The 17,924-nt window shown below is 42.1% G+C and overlaps 1 protein-coding gene across 1 annotated transcript; it reads left to right on the forward strand.

Moving 5' to 3' along the window:
* Nucleotides 1-1,884: 1,884 nt before the first annotated feature.
* tnfsf12 (TNF superfamily member 12) lies at nt 1,885-15,254 on the forward strand. Its single transcript, XM_026162173.1, has 6 exons — nt 1,885-4,348; nt 5,766-5,847; nt 8,010-8,069; nt 8,219-8,242; nt 8,336-8,463; nt 11,088-15,254. Exons 1-6 carry the CDS (start codon nt 4,097-4,099, stop codon nt 11,361-11,363), a joined length of 822 nt encoding a protein of 273 aa, XP_026017958.1. The 5' UTR covers nt 1,885-4,096; the 3' UTR covers nt 11,364-15,254.
* Nucleotides 15,255-17,924: the final 2,670 nt, after the last annotated feature.

The following is a 17,924-nucleotide window of genomic DNA, read 5'->3' on the forward strand; positions in this document are numbered from 1 at the left end:
TTTATTTTATTTAGTTAGTTCGCTATCCATCTTTGGGACATCGAAATATTGCATGTCTAATGTGCAAAATCTGCAGCCTAGCTCAGTTTTGCAAAGTAAATCTTTGTGCTGCTACAAAGTGCATTTCCACAAAAATCCACACAGAGTCCAAGGGATCACGAGGGGATCATTATGTCTTATCTGCAGCTTCCCATCAGAATTTCAGACCAAGTGCTATAAATTATTCGGTCTCAAACTGTTTTCCCAACATGGATTTCCCAAAGCACTTCAAAATCAAAGTTCAGCCCGTGTTCCTGTCAGTCACGACTGCAGTAAATCTCAGAAGAGACGCTTTGTGCATAAAACAGAGAGCAGCAGCTCACCAGTTTAATATTTTTTAAAATGTTTCCTCAGTTTTTAGTGTGTTGAATGTGTGTGTGTGATTACAACACTGTGTAATAGCAGAGGAGGCAACCGTGACGCATTCTCATTTCCACGGCTGTGCGGCCGTGTTATCCAGTGTACCATAAGAGCTCATATCAGTGTTCCCGGTGAGGTCGGTGTCTTTAATGTCCTCATATTTCCAATGTCGTCTGTGAAATTACCGAAAATAAAAGTTGTGTGGAAACCTTGTGAATTAAGGCTTTTCGGGGCATTTTCGACTTCATCCGCTGAGTTTTTAAAAAAGAGCTTCATGAGGTGCATAAATTCCCTCGGCTCACAGAGGAGCAGTAAATTCCTCAGCTGAAGTCAAAACACTGAAAGGAAAATCACCAAAAATGGATCCATAAGTTTTTCATCTGATATTCGAAGCCATGAAATTGCCACAAAAGGTAGATGCTTGAATTTTGGGTCATTTGCTGTGTGTAAAAACATGAATAAAACACTCAACATGTACGAGAGTCAGTGGTTTCATGCTGTGACTGTCTTGAAAAGCAGAAACTGTCCACCTGTTGGTTTGATTAGAGTAATAAAATCTGTCAGAATTCAAGGTGACGTGCATGTGTAGCTGCGCATTTCTTCTTTAGTCTGTTTGTCTTTCTTTTATTAACATCAGACGTATAGATTTAATATTACTACAAAGTAGATGAGCTGTGCTATCCAGAGCTAAAACTTTAATGCAGCTCAATTTAGCCAATAGGGGGCGTACTGACATCACCCATTTTTAAAAATCCCAGTTTGGTGTCATTTTTTCTCCAACTATGCTCAATACATACTATGCAAAAGTCTTGATTTAGTCCTGATTTCTTTGTGTTTTACTTCCGAGCAGCCAGGCTTTGCAGACATTCTTTGAAGTGCTCTTGAGGAATAGTTCTCCAGGCTTTTTGAAGCTCTTTCAATGTTCTTCTTTGGCTGCTTTTTCACTCATTTTCAGTCCAGTCCTTGTATTTGGTCATCATCAGAGAAATGTTTGGTTTGTTTGTTAAGCCACAAGACAAACATATAAATCAGTCAAGACTAAAAAAAGGCTCTTTAACTCAGGGACTGAAGGGACGAACCACTGCTGTGTCAACACCAAACAGACAACTTAGCAAAGAACCAATTTTAAATTGTACTTTTAGGCACAAAAACACATAATTTGTTCCCATTTCTTTAGCTGAATCTATGAAAAATATCAAGGATAACAAAGTTTGACAGACACAAAATAACATGCCGATTCCCAAAGAGCCATTAGCCAAAAACTTAGCACATCTCTGCACGGTGTGCAGTGTGGCCTTAAAAACAGCTCATGAAAAAGATACAGTTATGAGGTACATTTAGATTTTTATCCACCATGCAATACTGGAAAGCATCTGAGCATGACCCAAACATACTGCCAAAGCAATAAAACACACAGTGGGACACTATCAGCCATGGATTGGCCTCCCCAGAGCCAGACGTCAACATCATAGAAGCAGTGTGGGATCATCTTGACAGAGAACAGAGTTCAGACTGTGTTGAAGAATAAAGATGTTGTAACAAATGTTGACTTTCAAGATCGCTGCAAGCGACCAAACTCTGTCTTTGACTTTTTACACAGTTTTGAATACTTTAGCCTCCACATAAATATACAGACCTCTGCTATATTTAACAGGACATGCACAGATCAAAGTACAAGTACCTGCTGCTAATAAGCCATGAAAAGCTAAAACAGAAAAGTCCACTGGTAGTTATTCAATTTAACTGCCTCAAGGCGCTGCAGCTCACATTGTTCTATTCGCCATGTGAGGACGAGTCACATTTCTGTGGAGTTTTAACCATGAGTAGTGCTAAGCAGGGGTATTTCTCAGTCCCTGTTTGGTGACTCTCCCACGCATCCCATCCACAGTAGCTGTCATAAGGCGGGGTGGACTCTGGACAGTTCATCACATGACTCTGATACATACACTTGTGAAATGGAGACATTCCATGTTTTTGAATCATATTCAACATTTCATCTTCTTCGATACAGTGCCTGCAAATAAACGTGATATACTAGGATGCAAACAAAAAAATATATATTTATCAATAGATGTAACATTTGCATAATCGTCCACAGCGCTTGGCATCTGCTTGCTGAAATGTTAGACCGTCCTTCCGTGCAGTACATTTAAGGGTTTTCTTCCATTCCTGCAAGTGGGCCTTTGCGGATTTGCTGCGTGCTCCTGATCAACATTCACTCTGAATCAATGACTGCAAACTCACCAAAGTTTGAAGCAAGAAACCCCAAATGAAAACATTTCCACCGCTATGCTTTACAGATGGTTCTTCTCCTGAAAAGCCACATTGGGTCCAAACAAGTCTACTGCTTCTGTGGCCAAACAGCTCTGTCTTTCATTGGGCTGCCCAGAGCATGTTATTCCAAAAGTCTCTGTGTTCACCTATATGTTCACTGGAAAACTGTAGATTTATTCTAATCTTTTTGGGCAGGAAGTTATTTTAACCCTAACCCTTCATTTTCACACAAATGTGCACAAGGATGCTCATTCTCACATACGTGTGCGTGCGTTAGACGTTCAGATCGGCAGGTGAGGTGCCAGCAGTGCTGTCCAACAAAGGCTGGAAAGAAGAAGAAGAAGACAGTATGTGAGCAATGAAAGGTTTGTTCTTCTTTAAGAAAAGCATCAGCGTGACTCCTCGGGCTACTTTTAAATTCAAGTTTGATTTTAATTTACTGTTTGATATGGTGCCTGCTGTGTGGGGCCTCGTAAAAAGGCACTAGAGCTCTGAAAAGCGCCTCATACCCCTGCTATTTTAATGAACAGAGTCATTTTGTAAATGTGGCTTCAGCAGCGTGCTTGTTTAAAATGATTCAACGCGCTCTCCAGAAAATATTTTAGGAGTTGCAGAGATCTAGTGGTCAGGACACAGTGTCACCACGTGAAATTCTCTGAAGATAAGAACCTCTGTGCTTTGTATAGAAGGAGCTGGTACTCCTGTTTGAACCCACTGTCCTTTTGTTCCCTGGAACGGTTTATCTTTTTTTCTTTTCTTTTTATAAATTCAATTATGAATGAAAACTTTGCTCTCTGGCTCACCTGTTGATGGCACAGTGGAAACCAAACGTGCAGCGTGCAGATCGTGAGTCTATACAGCCACCGTGTGGTTGCACACGGCACTGTCGCGGACATGAATGGCACATATTTGGAGTTGATGAGAGTGATTTGACAAGCAGCGGAAGCCTCGCGTAAAGCTTTCCGTGCGCTCCCCTCGTCGATTTTCACGGCGGCTGCCAGCTGGTATCAAAAATTCAGGGCGCAGGCAAAGTTCGCCTCCAGCAGAGAGTGTGTGGCTGCGTGTGTGTGCGTCTCTCTCAGCGCGTGTGTGTACATTCATGTGTGCTCGGTCTGTCTGTCTAATAGACTGACCCCCCAGCACGCCGTTTAAAGGGAAGACAAGAGAGCTGAGTCAACGAATCACAAGGAGAAGGATGCAACAGTTGATGTGCGCCAGTTGCACAGTTTTCTTGTATTTGGAGACGGCCTGCACACACGGAGGATGGTGGCCGTGATTTGATCAGATGTTTTTGCTGCTTTGCTTTCAAACTCATCTGCCAGATAAAGCTAAAAGTTAAAGAGCAGATCCTACAGAGCGGTCACAGCCTGTCCTCTTATTGCCAGACTGGACATTTGGACTGAAATGCATTTGGAGGGACTTCATGCTCTGCTGGAATGGAGTTGAAGCGGGGGATTTCGGATGGTCTGCGGCGGTGATTAGCAGCGCAGTCTGCACCAATATGCATCGGATTCTGCAGAGGAGACGAGTACGCAGGCTGCGGGTCGTCTGGGCTTCTCTGGCCCTGGTGGCTCTGTCTCTGGCCGCATGCAGCGCGCTGTTTACGGCGTGGACTTTGCGACAGACGCGGGACCTGTCTCAGTCCTTCAAGATCCTGCAGGACCGACTCGAGCAGGTTTGTGTCATACTTTAGAAAAAGACCTTAATAATTCGAGCGTGCAGACAGCCCCTCTCCGTTTTTGCACCAACAATAATATTTACTCTCCTGCAACTTTTTTTTTTTGAAAGACCATCAAGTGTTTCTTATGTAACTTCTTTTGTGGCTGCGGTTACGGGAATCTTGGCTGGGGGCATATGGACAAATCCACACTTCACCCTCCCCCTTTTCTCTCGCCCCTCGCACGTAGACTACTTATTCTCTCGCACCATTTCTCTGCTTGGCACTTTTATTACTCGGCAATAAACGCAGTCAAATTGTGCCGAGTTGTTGCTTGTTTTTGTGTCCGCCTCCCCCTGTTAACCACCTCCACCCCCATTCTCCCCGGGTGGGGGATTATGATTAATTACTCTGGTGCCAGTTGTGCTCCTTTTTTTTTTAATCTAATTTTACTGGAAAGCCTCAGCTATTTGGCGTATGCCCGCTCACCCCACTGCCTCGAGTCTGCCGGGGACTCGAGGCGTGAAACGGGCTGCACGATAAAGCGTGGCAAGTGTAAATCATTTTCAGCCCGCACAAGCAAACGCTTCTAAATCTCCTGCAAAGTGCAGCTTTCCTAAACTTTTTTCCACTCTCCTTCTTTTTCTGTTTTGCACTTGCAGCAAATATCCGACACTAGATTGCATCACAAGACAAATAAATTTCCTAAAGGAGCCAGAATGGAAATTCTTCTTGTTTTTTTTTCTGTTTTTGAGTTCAGTGTATTTCACAAAACCAGATTGCAATGGATTTTATATCAGGAGAAAGAGAGGGGGGGGGGGGGGGGGGGGCAAGAAACCTGCACATAACACAAATACCCCCCCAAATTGGACACGTGGAGTGTTGCTGGAGCCCTCCCCAAGGGGGCCCCTGTTCTGTCCATTTGCCGTTAGCCAACTTCTGATGAGAGCCCAGTGAGTGAACGTCTGGAGGGTGCACTGCAGCTCTCTCGGCCTGCTTTTCCACAGTAGCAGTAAATTTAAACATACTTCTTCCCCCCTCCTCTGGAGCAGCTTCTCCTCTTACTCGATTTAGGCCTCCTTCGGTCACCCAGTGGAGTCTCCCCCCCAGCCACCTTCCAGTTGAGGGTTTAAATCCTGTCTGGCTTGACAAAATCAATTTCTTTCTTGCGGAAAAAAAATGACATGTGAAGAATTCGAAGTGCTGAAAACATGCATTAGGTGTCGCAACCAGTCGCTGAGGAAGTGGTAGATTTACAGCTAGAATGGCAGCAAAGGGGGCAGGATACTGCCAGAGACAGTCTGCTGCTTATGTGGCTGGCAGGAAATAAAGGCTGTCTGTGGCCGTGAGTGGGTTCTGTGCCAGAAAAAAAAAGTTATGAGAAAAATAACTGGCCGTTTGTTAATAGCTTGGTTTTTTCTGTGTGTTTCAACAGGTCAACAAACAGAGGAAGGCCATTGTTCAGCTGATCCTGGAGAAGAGAGAGCTGCTGGTGGGGCATCGAGTGAAGAGAGATGGTACTAGTGCTGTGATATACTGCTAATTTGGTATCGATCCCATACCAAGTAAATTCATGGCCAGTGTTTCAGCAATACTTTTAACCTCTAAAGGCAGCTTATGTAGCAGATTTATGAGATGAATCATCAATTTGCTAATTCCTAACACATTTAAATGGTTAGTGATGAGTAGTTACTAAGAGAAAACACACCTTTCATCTTTTCATGTATTTTGAAAGTGATTTTTTAAGGACCTGGAGTCTAAATGTGTCCATCTCTAAAGCACATTAACTTCTGTTGTTTAAATGTGCTGAAGTCTGTAATTAAAACAGACGTTAGGCCATTTTTCACAGTAGATGTTTGATATTTTTCCTTTTCCAATAAAATTATTTAACACAATTCAGTTGGCTACACACTGAACTTAGTAGGACATTAATGCGATCCTATCGCGCCAATACCAGCATTTGTATCGATACTATCGATATTAGGCCCAATCCGCCCAAATCTAGATGGTACTGCGTCTCGAAAGCCTGCCAAAGCCTGACATTTTTCTTGCACTGCAGCACCACCGGCATGTATAAGACGTCCTGTCCTTTCAGCTCTCCAAATTGCCACAGACACAGTCTCCTTACCAACTGTTGTTTTTTTAGGAAGAACATTTAACGCAGAGCGCTGGCCAGTCTTGGCCCCACATGCCACTTTGGTCAGGTCTCGCGGGCCGCAGGCACTACCCGCTGCTAAAAGTTGACACAGGAAAAAGTAGGCAGCTGGAAGACTGTTTCAGAAATTACAGGTCTGACCAGAGCGGCCTCGAGTCCCAGAAAAAAAGCAGCTGGCGCGGGCGCTGGGGGCCTTGTTGCACGCTTTCGGGCAATGAAATTGATTTTTTTCCCCACCGCCAGAACACACGACTGACACAGCTATGATTTGTTGTGAAAGCAGTGATATTTGATGACCTATCATTGCTGTATTTATAGCCTCTGCTTGCGTCACCATCACGGGACTGCTTGATTGTCCACGTTTTGCCCGAGAGTGAACCCACACGAGGGCTTTTTAAAGGGGATTAGAGTCTAGATTTCACCAGTGTATCTGTATTGATATCCTCTAAGGGCTAGCTTATTGGTTTTAGTAACTAATATCTCATTAAACTGTCAGAAACTCATGGCTGTCAATGGAAAAAAAGAAGAAAAACGAGGGAATAAGAAGAGCAAACAGCTTTTTCCAGTCTTGCCTTTCAGCAGGACACTGCTGTTATGTTCTCCTCTGAAAAGACCGACAGCTTAAGTCGAGAAAATCTGGCCAGCCTGAGGGCTTTACGCTCGGCCATAGCAAATCCAAAGTCCACAGGGTCACCCACATGTGAGTTATTTTCACAGGGGCTCAATATTCCCGAATGATGACGGTGGGTGGCGTTTGGCCCGTCTCATCCTGAAACATAAAGTGTGTAATTCACAGTTCATACACAGAGTTGTATCAGTGTTTGAAATCGGCTGGATTGTAAGGCAAAAAAACCCTAAAAAAACTTTTAGTGGGGAATAAGAGCAGGCGGTCATCAGTGCTGTGCTTTATTTACTGCAGCTATCTGAGCTTGTTCTTGGATGAAGCTGGCTGTTGCTTCACTCTGTCTTGCTGCAGCCAAAGACCCTCTTTGACTCTCCTGTTCCTGCACTTCATTTTTCTTGCTTAGCCTTTTAGTTCTTCAGCTTTGCCTTTTAATGCCTGTCCTTTTCTGCTTTATCAGTCACTTTCCCCCTGTCCATCTTAGGGGTTTTATTGGTTTTCTAATTTTTTTTCACCCTTCCTTCCAATCAGATCTCTCCAGCCTCCTTCCTTCCATCCAATCTCTGTATTCAGTATTTTCTACATGACTGCGACCAACTGGCTCCAAGATTAGCTGCTAAACGTGTGTGTGCGTGTGGTGGTGAGGAGGCACGCGCTTCTGACCGAAAATAATAGTTTGAGGAAATATTATTGAAGCACGTGAAAGGAAATCCTTTACCCATCTGCTAACCCTGTTAGAGCCAGCCAGGTCTGGATCTGAATGGCACCAAATTAACGCTTCATGTTATTAGACAGATAGAGATGGGGATGATTGCTTTGTCCAAATAAATTTTTCAAGAAAAAAACCCCACAGACGTCATTTTTATGTGCATTCAGTCTCCTTTCCTGCCTCCCTTTTACAGAGAGGACGTCGAAAGCAGGGAGGAGTGGAAATGGAAGGAAAGCGGCGTCTCATTTTGAGAGTAAGTGGCTTGGCAGATCTCTCGTAGCTGTCTCGTGTAGCATCTGCTGAAGTGTTTTCAATCATATACCCCTATACGATTGCACTCATAAAATCTTAATTCACTTTCCCTTTTCCTTTTCTTTCAAAATCGCTTTTGCTTTCCGTCAGTAACCAAAGTCTCCTCTCAGCAAGGTAAGAGTCGTAAAAGTGAAGGACAGAGGTTGATCTTTGAATCTTTTGTCTCTGAGAGGAATGACCTGGGATGTGTGTGCGTGTGTCTAACAGTGGGAGAAGGTGGGGTGATCAAGGGCTGGGAAGAGAGGACGCTGAATATGAGTAAAGCGGTGAGGTACAACAAGGAGCAGGGCACCTTCACCGTGGAGAAAGCAGGCGTCTACTTCCTATTTTGCCAGGTGAGTTTCTGCTGGGAGCGATAGTTTATTTTGAGCTGCAAACTCTGCATACAAGGTGTGGCTATTAAACAAGGAGTCTGGGCTTATCTAAGCTAACCCAGCATTAGTCTGGGACTGTCTGGCAGCCGCACCTCTACCTTAAAGCTGAACCAGTCACAACTTTTCCATTAATAATGCCTCAAATGAATGTGGGCAGTATTAAAGGCAGCTCAGTGGTGTGCTTTGAACCCAGACAGAGCGCCTCTGAGTGGAGTTAGCATGTTTTCTCTTTACACAAAAGAAAAAAACACCAGGTTAGTCCTGCCTGTTTGTGTGTGATAAACTGTACAAAATCAAAATGGTTCCCAGTTGGCAGCTAGCTGATGTACACAGTGATATGCAAGCAAAGATGAAGTAAAGATCCAGATATTTCCCTCAGGTTCTGGTGAACTGTAAATAAAAGATGCCCACATCTTTTTTTTTTTTTTTTTTAAAGTTCAATTTTCCATCAGTGTTAATTTCATTGTCAAGTAATTTCTCTCAACGACCTTTTTCATTGAGAGAAATAATTTTACTGATGCTTACGTCTGCGAATAGGAACGAGATGAAAATATTCTGGAGAGATGAGATCCAAAGACAAATAATTAAGTTGTAGAAAGGCAGAACGTGTTTGGCAGCGATCCAGTGGTTAGATGCTAACAATCGATCAGCCCTCGGGCAACGGTACAGCTTTTTTTTGGAAACAGAACTCAGAAATCTCCCTGTTTCTCATTAAAATGTGACAAAATGTTAGTGCTTTTGACAAAGACAAGAGCAGACATATGGACACATTTCACATTTGATGTCAATAAAAGTAGGACACCAAACTTACGCCACACTTTTACGCTTCATATTTTAATCAACTGAATCACCTTTAGATTTAATATTTACTATAATTTTATGAGATTTATTCGATTAAAACTAACTATGACTTTAGACTTATGACTAAAATTAAATCAAAATTTGCACTGGTTGCTGAAGAACATAATTGGACTGGAGCCGATCCGCTTGCGCTAGCTAGCTTAGTTAGCATACCTTGCTAACTAAGCTAGCTATCTAGCTGTTCACTTTTAATATAAACCCTTCAAAGAAAATTTGGTTGCACAGTATTAATGTCCTCTGCTTAAGGTTTTAAAATTCATAATGCTACTGTAAAACAATATTTTTGCAGTAATGTTACAAAACAAAAATCACTGGCTAATGAATTATACCTCACAAGTTGTTAATCAGCAAGCACACCTTGGCTAATCCTCCTTTCTGGAACTTGGTATGACAAATGTTTACTTAAGTTTTTAATTCAAATGAGTGACTAAGTCCATAAACTCAACAGGAAAGTGTTTAAAGAGGTCAAGAAAGAGACATTTTGCCTTAAATGTATATAGGATTAGAATTATTTTTGTACCTGTATCGCCCCCTGGTGACTATTAAAAAGAACACAAGCTAAGTTACTTCTACATTGGCTTCACTCTTTAAACCCTGAGGCTTTGTACTGTTTACAGTTACGCATTAGCCAGTATGTAATGCAGCAAACAAAGTCGACATTGTGTAATGTATTTTTAGGGAATTCAGTTTTCGCTGACAGTGAATTATTTCCTGGAACGGGCAGCTCTGTTTAATTCCTTTTATGACAAAATGATTAAGAAACCCATATTCGCAGTAAGAGGAGTACACTCTTACAGGAAACAAATCAAAAAAATCAAAGTCTTTGTCATCTGCTGGTGACTGATGACATAAATTCATCTTTTTTTAACTTTTTTTTTTTTACAAAGTCATATAATGAAGTAATTCATTATATGACTTCCCTTTAACCTGACTTCTTCTGAAACCACATACTGTGTCATACTTCGTGTTTGCGATGGGCACATCCATCTTTTATATACAGTCTATGTAAAAGACCAAAACAGAGTCAAAATGAAAATGTTTTGTCCCAAAGGTATAAATGCAGCTTTAAAGTTGATTAGGTATCTTTATATTATTTCACAAAATTCTATATTTTTATCCTGCCAACTTAATTTCAAAAAACAATTTCAGACTATGGTTGGGTAATAATTTAAAGTGAAATTAAAGTAAACTGAAACGGGTTCATGGGATGGTTAAGACAAAGTTCAAACACTGACGATTCTGAGAAAGATGAATCCAGCTGAAAACATCTTAAATAAAACAGAGATCCAGGTTAAAGCATCACACCTATAAAAATACATTTCTTACTTTTAGTCTGGTGAATTAGGCTCCAGCCCCCCTGTGACTCTGAATTGGATAGGTGGAAGAAAATGCATGGATGGTTGGATAGTAGGGTGAATTAAAAAAGTCTGCATGCAAAGCTAGAAGCAAGCTTTATTTAGCTCGAGCAGTCATAGTGTAGATGTATGAATCATGTTTTTGGAGAGCTGGGTATCAGGTTTTGGGTAATCTCAAGTATCCAGGCCTTCCTCCTTGTCAGGCTGACAGAAGTCTGGAGAAAATCTAAGCAAAAGGAAAAAAAAAAAAGAGAAAGAAAAAGTCATGAAATCCCGAGACAGTGTGCTTGGGTTTCACATGAATACTCCAGAAACAAGTTCTCCCTCTGCTGACCTGTTCATGAGAGATCATCTTCTCTGTCCATTCAGGTGTTGTTCAACGAGCAGCAGTCTCAGTACGTGAAGCTGGACGTGGTGACCCTTGGCTTGAGGGCTCAGAAGCTGCAATGCATGGAAGGCTACGGGACAACCCCCTCTGCCGGGCCGCACCCTTTCCACTTCCTGAAGCCCTGCCAGGTGTCCGGCCTCCTGCGACTGGACAAAGGCACGGAGCTGCAGGCCATTACGGGCCCGTCCTTCAGACTCCACAGCGTAGGCAATCCCTCCGCCTCGCCTCACGTCTTTAGCATCTTTAAAGTTAACTGAAGCGCACTGTGGAAACTTTTTGTTTGTTTTTGTTTGTTTGTTTTAACGAGTAAACAGACTCATCAGAGAACTAACTTGTTTTTGTGCGGACAAGATTGTTTTATAAATGGTGAAGCTGTCATAAGCGGTCGAGGCATCGCTTAATGCTACGGCTTCTTCCCAAAGACGTTAATTTGAAAGACAAACCCTGACATTTGGGGAAGCTGTTGTGGATTTTTTTTCCCTCTGGACTGCAGAGCTGTTTTGGAACGCAGATTTTTGGAATAAAACCAAGGCCCGCAGTGAATGTCTGCCGAGGGAACAGATGTGATGGGAGCTGTTCTGTAGATAAAGGGCTTCATATAAAAAAGAAGAAGCAGAAGAAAACTCCTTGGATGTTCATCTTAGCCTGTGTATTACGCTATAAATTGTGCTTAAACTCTTTATAAGACTATGAGTAAAGCTGTGCATGCACCTTCCACTTCCACAGCTGAGAGCACATCTGCAAGCGGCCTACACGAGTTGTCATATATTTTATACAATGTAGCGTCAGTGTGTATGAAATCTTACAAATCAATTTTGTTTCTGTTTATACTGATTTTATAATATCAATGCAAGCATTTTCTTTAAATACTTTGGATATATTTTACACACATTTTACATTTTATCAAGGAGATGGTTTGGGCGGTGTTTTAAATGCCATGGATGTGAATTTGTTATCTTTTTGTAAGGTTAAAATGATTGTTTGTATACTTTGTTGTGCAAGTTATACCGAGCGAAGCATAGAGCTTTAAATATAGCTTGTCCTTACTCCCTCTTCTTCACCTGATTGATGACCATTTTTCAAGAAATAACCTGATAAAACTGTTAATTATTCAGCCAAAATACAGATAAAGCTGTATTATAAATGAAGTTAATACATTTTCCTTTTTTTTTCATCACGTTGGCAAAGTATAGATGCTTATGTAAGTTATTCACAAAGAACTAACAGAAAGAACATCACAAAAATGAAATGCACTGCCATGAAATTGGTACACGCTTTCATTCACCCCTGAGCGAATTCATATAAAAACAGCCGTTTCCTGTCAGCCTCAGCTGGATGTTTTTGTTTTGCAGTCATCGTTGTGGCTGATGATGGGTCTTTAATGGTCGACTGCGCATGTAGGCACAATCGGTTCACGTACAGCAAACTCAGTGTTATCTTATTTGGCAGAAATCTATGCATTTTCTGTTCTTTGTGACCATTTGAAAAGCTTTCATTAATCCAATTCAGGGTCACAGCAGTGCTGGAGCCAATCCCAGTTGCCATAGGGCGAGGGGTGAGATAAGTGGCCCCGAAAAAACTAACAAAGAAACTGTATATGCATGACTAAAACCCAAATTTTCAACAGATAATCTTATTACACTTAGTGATTTCCTTTAAATCTGACTGAAACCTCTTAGAAGGAGATCCAAATACTTTCATGCCTGAGAAATCCTCTGTCATGGATATTCACACCTCTCAAAAGAACCTGCTCATGTTAGTAAAACATTTTCTACTTTTATTGAAGATGCTACCCTGCACCTGAACACATGGAGCTTCACAAAGTCATCTCCAAGTTACAAAATAGATTATTAAACCCTTCTGCTAATCAGCCCTCTCAATGCGGTAAACAGTGTGCAACATTAGCACTACTGATTGCAGACCAGTGACGTCCAACCAGAGATTCTTGTACACCAGGATATAACTCTGCAGTTTCAGAGAGGTAACAGAAAGCCATTTTCTTACCAAGTGTGGCATTGTAGGAGCGCTGTGAGAGGACGTGCACACCTTCGACACCTCTCTCTACACAGAAAAGCCCCATGCACAGTCTGATATCCTCGTGTCAGTGTTGTTCCTACATCATCATAATAACGCTGGCCCAGGATCAGCATTGCACCCGACCAGTGACGTTGTCTGAGTTAGTTAGCATTCAGTTAGCATTAGCCAAAAAGTTAGCTAAGTTAGCAAACCAAGATAAATAAACTAAATTTGGCTAACAGCAAAACTAACCCGATAATATGTTTGTTATATTTTATAAATGAACAAAGAAAACACTTGAAATGCTGACCATTTGTTTTAGAAGAGAGGTTTATTTTAACAAAGGTATGGTTTTACTTTTTTCTCCATATTTTAAAGTTATGCGATCACAACAACGTGCTTCGTCAGTTGCAATTTTGATACTGGACTGACATCATTATGATAATGCAGTGAGAACACCAACACAGGGATATCAGACACGTCAGCCTCCTGGCAGATTCAAACCCAGACGCTTCTTGTTGTAAGGTAACAGTGCTAACCTTTGCACCACCATGCAAGCCCTAACTAATCTACTACATAAGTTAAATGCTAATAGGTTCAAAAAGTTAGCTGGTACTGAAATGAAGAGCCAATGAAAGTTTATATCAAAAGGAAAGAAGCATCGGGACAAAGTTAAAACATGAAAGAGCAGCGATGAGGCTGCTGCTAAGGGCTAAGCTAAAGGACCCACGACAGCAAAAGCAACCACATATGTTACTTCACATTTATCATTTTTGTATTTTAACCAGTTAGTAAATGGTTAAAACAGATACCTAAAAGTAAGAAATAGTGAACTGAAAGTTATGGATTAACAGTAGAGGGTAAATACCAATGGGCTATATTGTGAGTGTTAAACAGCTAAAATTAAGTATAAATTAAGAAAAGGAAATGAATGTCATCTATCCATTTATGCAATATGGATAAATGACTTCATCACCCACAGTATGCGTTAATATTGTAGTATCAGGGTCAGAATTTAACAAACTGGCCCTAAAAACGGACTCTTTATTGTATAAAATTATTTATAACAAAGGCAACCAGTGAAAGGGTTACCAGAGCTCATCTGGGCACTGTGGGTATGCATGGGTCTGACAAAAACGACTGAGAGTCATTGCTGTAGTCTGTCCTTTTACCCTTTTGTGGCTTCATTTTTATTACAGTGAATTTATAAAAGCCAGATATTAAATCAGTTGTGTGACACCAAAAGCAGAACTCTGCAGAAACATGGAAAAGATCCAACATCAATTTTCAAGGGAGTCGTTCCAGGTTAACCTCGGAAAAAAAGAAAAAAAAAGAGAGTTCTGGTTATTTGGTGTCTGACTGCAAAAGAGAGGTGAATGGTGTCAAACTGAAAGTTACATTTAAGAGTTCAGTTTAATATCTAAAAGCTTTTAGTATTGGGTTTGTTTTACTTTTATATCCTTCTGGAAATATAACTCCTTCCATTCTCTCATACGCTGCTGGTTTCCGTAATATTCCTTGCTACAATGCAAACAGTGTGTATTTCTAGCCGTGGGTTTCTGCACTCCCACTCTTGTTTATAAGTAGTTTTTGTGGATGGACCACATTGGTTTCTCCTCAGCACTTTACTGCAGCGATCGCAGCGTTTTTAATTGGAACCAAACATTTATGTTTTCAAATGGAAAAAAAAACGTCCGATTCTGCAGTGCAGACGATATATCCTGTTTGATTTCCTCATCATTTTCCTCTTTCCTCTTTATGTCTCAGTCATCCCCCCCTCCACATCCCTGTGCACCTCATACTTCCCTGTCAGCACCAATCAGACTACACACACACACCAACAACCCTCTAAATTTTCACTTCCTGAATCTGAACCTGAACCACATAGCTTAAAGTCTTTTGAGGAAAAACATGCCTCATCCCACCCCCGCCACCACAAACACACACACAACACACACATGAACACTTCCCTGCCCCAATTCCTTTTTCTCTAAATGTCAAAGTTTATCGCCATTTCGGAAAATTCTGTAATGTTGTGAAGACGTTCTCTGTAAAATGATGATGTATGCATTGCCTAAACATTGTTACGTTTCCACTTTGTTCACACTTTGAAATAAACCTTCCTTACTGTTTTTGAAAAGCTCAATTTCTTTTAAGAAAGAGACTCAAAAATAGGTTAATGGGAAGCATAAAACAGCTAACAAAGCATAAGCCAATTTAGAACCATTATCCTGCTCAGCCTTGAATATTGGAGAGGAGAATGACTCCATACATGATGGAAAATGGATATGTGAACACCTTGATCCAAAAGAGAGGCATTCCATGCTTCACGGGATGCCTGGAACACAGAGGAGTCCTAGGCCAGATGACACATGAAGCCAGGTCAAAGAAAAGCAATCTGACAGTAGTCTGGCTGGACTTTGTAGACATTCCTCACAATCTTGTCAGAATAGCCATAAAGTATTACCACGTCCCAGACCGCATCAAGGGAATGATCTGTAGCTACCTGCGAGGGATCAAGCTCCGCTTCAAGACCACAAACTGCATCACCCAGTGGCAGCACCACGAGAAAACGATTGTCACTGGTTGTGCGGTCTCCCCCAGCCTATCATCCTGTTATGAACCTCATGAAAAATGTAACCAGAGACTCGGCGAAGAACTGAAGCATCTGATAACAGTGATAAAGGACTTCGTGGATGACCTTATAATCACAACATCTTCCCATGTGCAGGCAAAATTGGTCCTAACCAAGCTTGATGAGGTGGCAACACAGACTACGATGACTAAGGGACAGCAGCAGCATCCACAATACTGAAGAGAAAGCATAGGGGTGGTTGAAGACTACTGATAAATCTGGGCTCCTGGGGAAGTTTCAGACATGGCTGTATCAACAACGCTTGCTTCCAAGGTTGATGTGGTTTCTGATAGTGTATAAAGTCCAGCTTACAGCAGTGGAAGGAGTGGAACGAAAGATCATTGAGCACCTAAGAAGCTGGCTCCAAGTTTTACTCCAGTCGGGCTCTACATCTGGGCAACTACAACTACTCTGTCATCTCTCATTGCAGAGTTCAAAGTGGCAAATGCAGGTTTGCCTTCATCTTCAGAGATTCAAGAGACAACAAGGTCAGAGAAGTAGGTTAAAAACCACATCAGGACAAGAGTGGAAGGACTCTAAATCACTGGTCCAAGAGAAAGGAATCTTTAAAATCCAACTTTATTCGAGCACCCTGTGCAGGATGACAAAGTCTGGGCATCACATGCTTCCAAAAATCTGGAAAAGTTTAACTTAACAAAGAGGAAAACCATGATCCAGGCAGAAATGAGAAATATGGAGGAGTACCAGAGGAAGTTAAGAGCAGTCAAGCTTACCTCCCAGGGCTCAGGGGCAACGTGGGTCAATCAACCCCAAGAGGAAGGTGACTTGGTGTCATGGTCCAGGAGAGTGGCTGTGTTTTTCCACGTTTCCACTGAGTCCCACCTCTGGGCGGAGCCCTCATCCACACGCCTGTCATGCTCATCTGTCTGTGATCCAGGATAATCAGCCATCAGTATTTAAGACCAGCGCATTCAACTTTTCTTCACCAGTTCGTCTCATGATCTACGTTAGTATTAGGCCTCCTTTGCATCTTGTGATTTCTCTTGTTCATGCTAACTTATCCTGTTCTCCTTGTGTTTCTAGTAGCTTCTCGGATTCACCATACTCCTCATTCGCACTTCTTTTCACTCACCTGGACGCTGCTCATCTCTGGAAATGCTAACCACTCCCTCTCATCTGTCTGGACACTCACCTGCCCAGTATTGCTTTTTCCTAGTCACCCTCCACTTGCTAGCAAAAGACCCTTGTTCAAGTTCCATGCCACACACGATTCCTGACCCTCGTTCGAGTTCCACGTGCCACCCACAATTCCTGTGTGTACTGTTTTCACTTGAGTTTAGTAAATAAAGTCCAGGTTGATCCCATTGCCCTTTTCTGAGTCTGCATTTGGGCTCTTTGACACTTGGGTTGACTTATGGAGGTTGGAGCCATCCAAATCTGCACAGCAGGGGCACGAGAGATGACCTAATGTGCAAGTTCTACAGGAACCCTGGCACATATTGTAACGTCGGGTTGCGTTTAGTGGTTGAGAGGAGGCGGCAAAACACTTAGCAGGGTAGCCAAAAGAATACACACTCACGCTGGCGTTGGGAATTCCACAGTGTGTTCTTTAATATACCTTCTCTTCATCAACCATATAAGCCCGGTTGAACGGCTGCAGCTTAACAAACATAGCGCACAGTGTTCGTACAACCCATAACGTTGCAAACAAAGGTGTCTGGAGAGGTAAAACATAAAATCCGTCCCTCCTCATGCACTAGCGTGTAAGCACATGTTCACACCATCACAGAGAGAGAGAGCAGAGCAGTGGCACAAACTGATGACACCATCAACCCTCGACTTGGGTGTCTTAAAGGGACACCACACCATAGTGGCTGTTACAATATCTTATTAGTGTACATGTCTGCTCTTAACCAAGGCAGATACAAGTGGTGCCATGACAAGGTACTGGCTGCACTCGCAAACGTCCTAGAGCAAGAGCCCATCCATACTTCTGTCCATCCAGCCATCTTCTTTTGTTTATCTGAAGTTGAGTCACAGTGGCAACAAGCTAGGCACAGAATTCCAGTCATCCTTTTCCTCAGCAGTGTTTTTGTAGTTCCTCCTGGGGGGGTCCAAAGACACCCAAAATTATATATATTGTGGATCTACCCCAGATGCCTGAAAAAAAATATAGGATGGTTGCGTATCCATGACTTTGCCTCTT

The sequence above is a fragment of the Astatotilapia calliptera genome, chromosome 3 (genome assembly GCF_900246225.1).
Source record: "Astatotilapia calliptera chromosome 3, fAstCal1.2, whole genome shotgun sequence".
NCBI lineage: Eukaryota > Metazoa > Chordata > Actinopteri > Cichliformes > Cichlidae > Astatotilapia > Astatotilapia calliptera.

What these genes read in the sequence shown, in the direction of transcription:
- tnfsf12 (XM_026162173.1), top strand. Translation starts at nt 4,097, where the DNA reads ATGCTCTGCTGGAATGGAGTTGAAGCGGGGGATTTCGGATGGTCTGCG. An exon ending in AGCGGCGTCTCATTTTGAGA is followed by an intron (nt 8,070 to 8,218) that starts GTAAGTGGCTTG and finishes GCTTTCCGTCAG; the next exon opens with TAACCAAAGTCTCCTCTCAG. An exon ending in CAAAGTCTCCTCTCAGCAAG is followed by an intron (nt 8,243 to 8,335) that starts GTAAGAGTCGTA and finishes TGTGTCTAACAG; the next exon opens with TGGGAGAAGGTGGGGTGATC.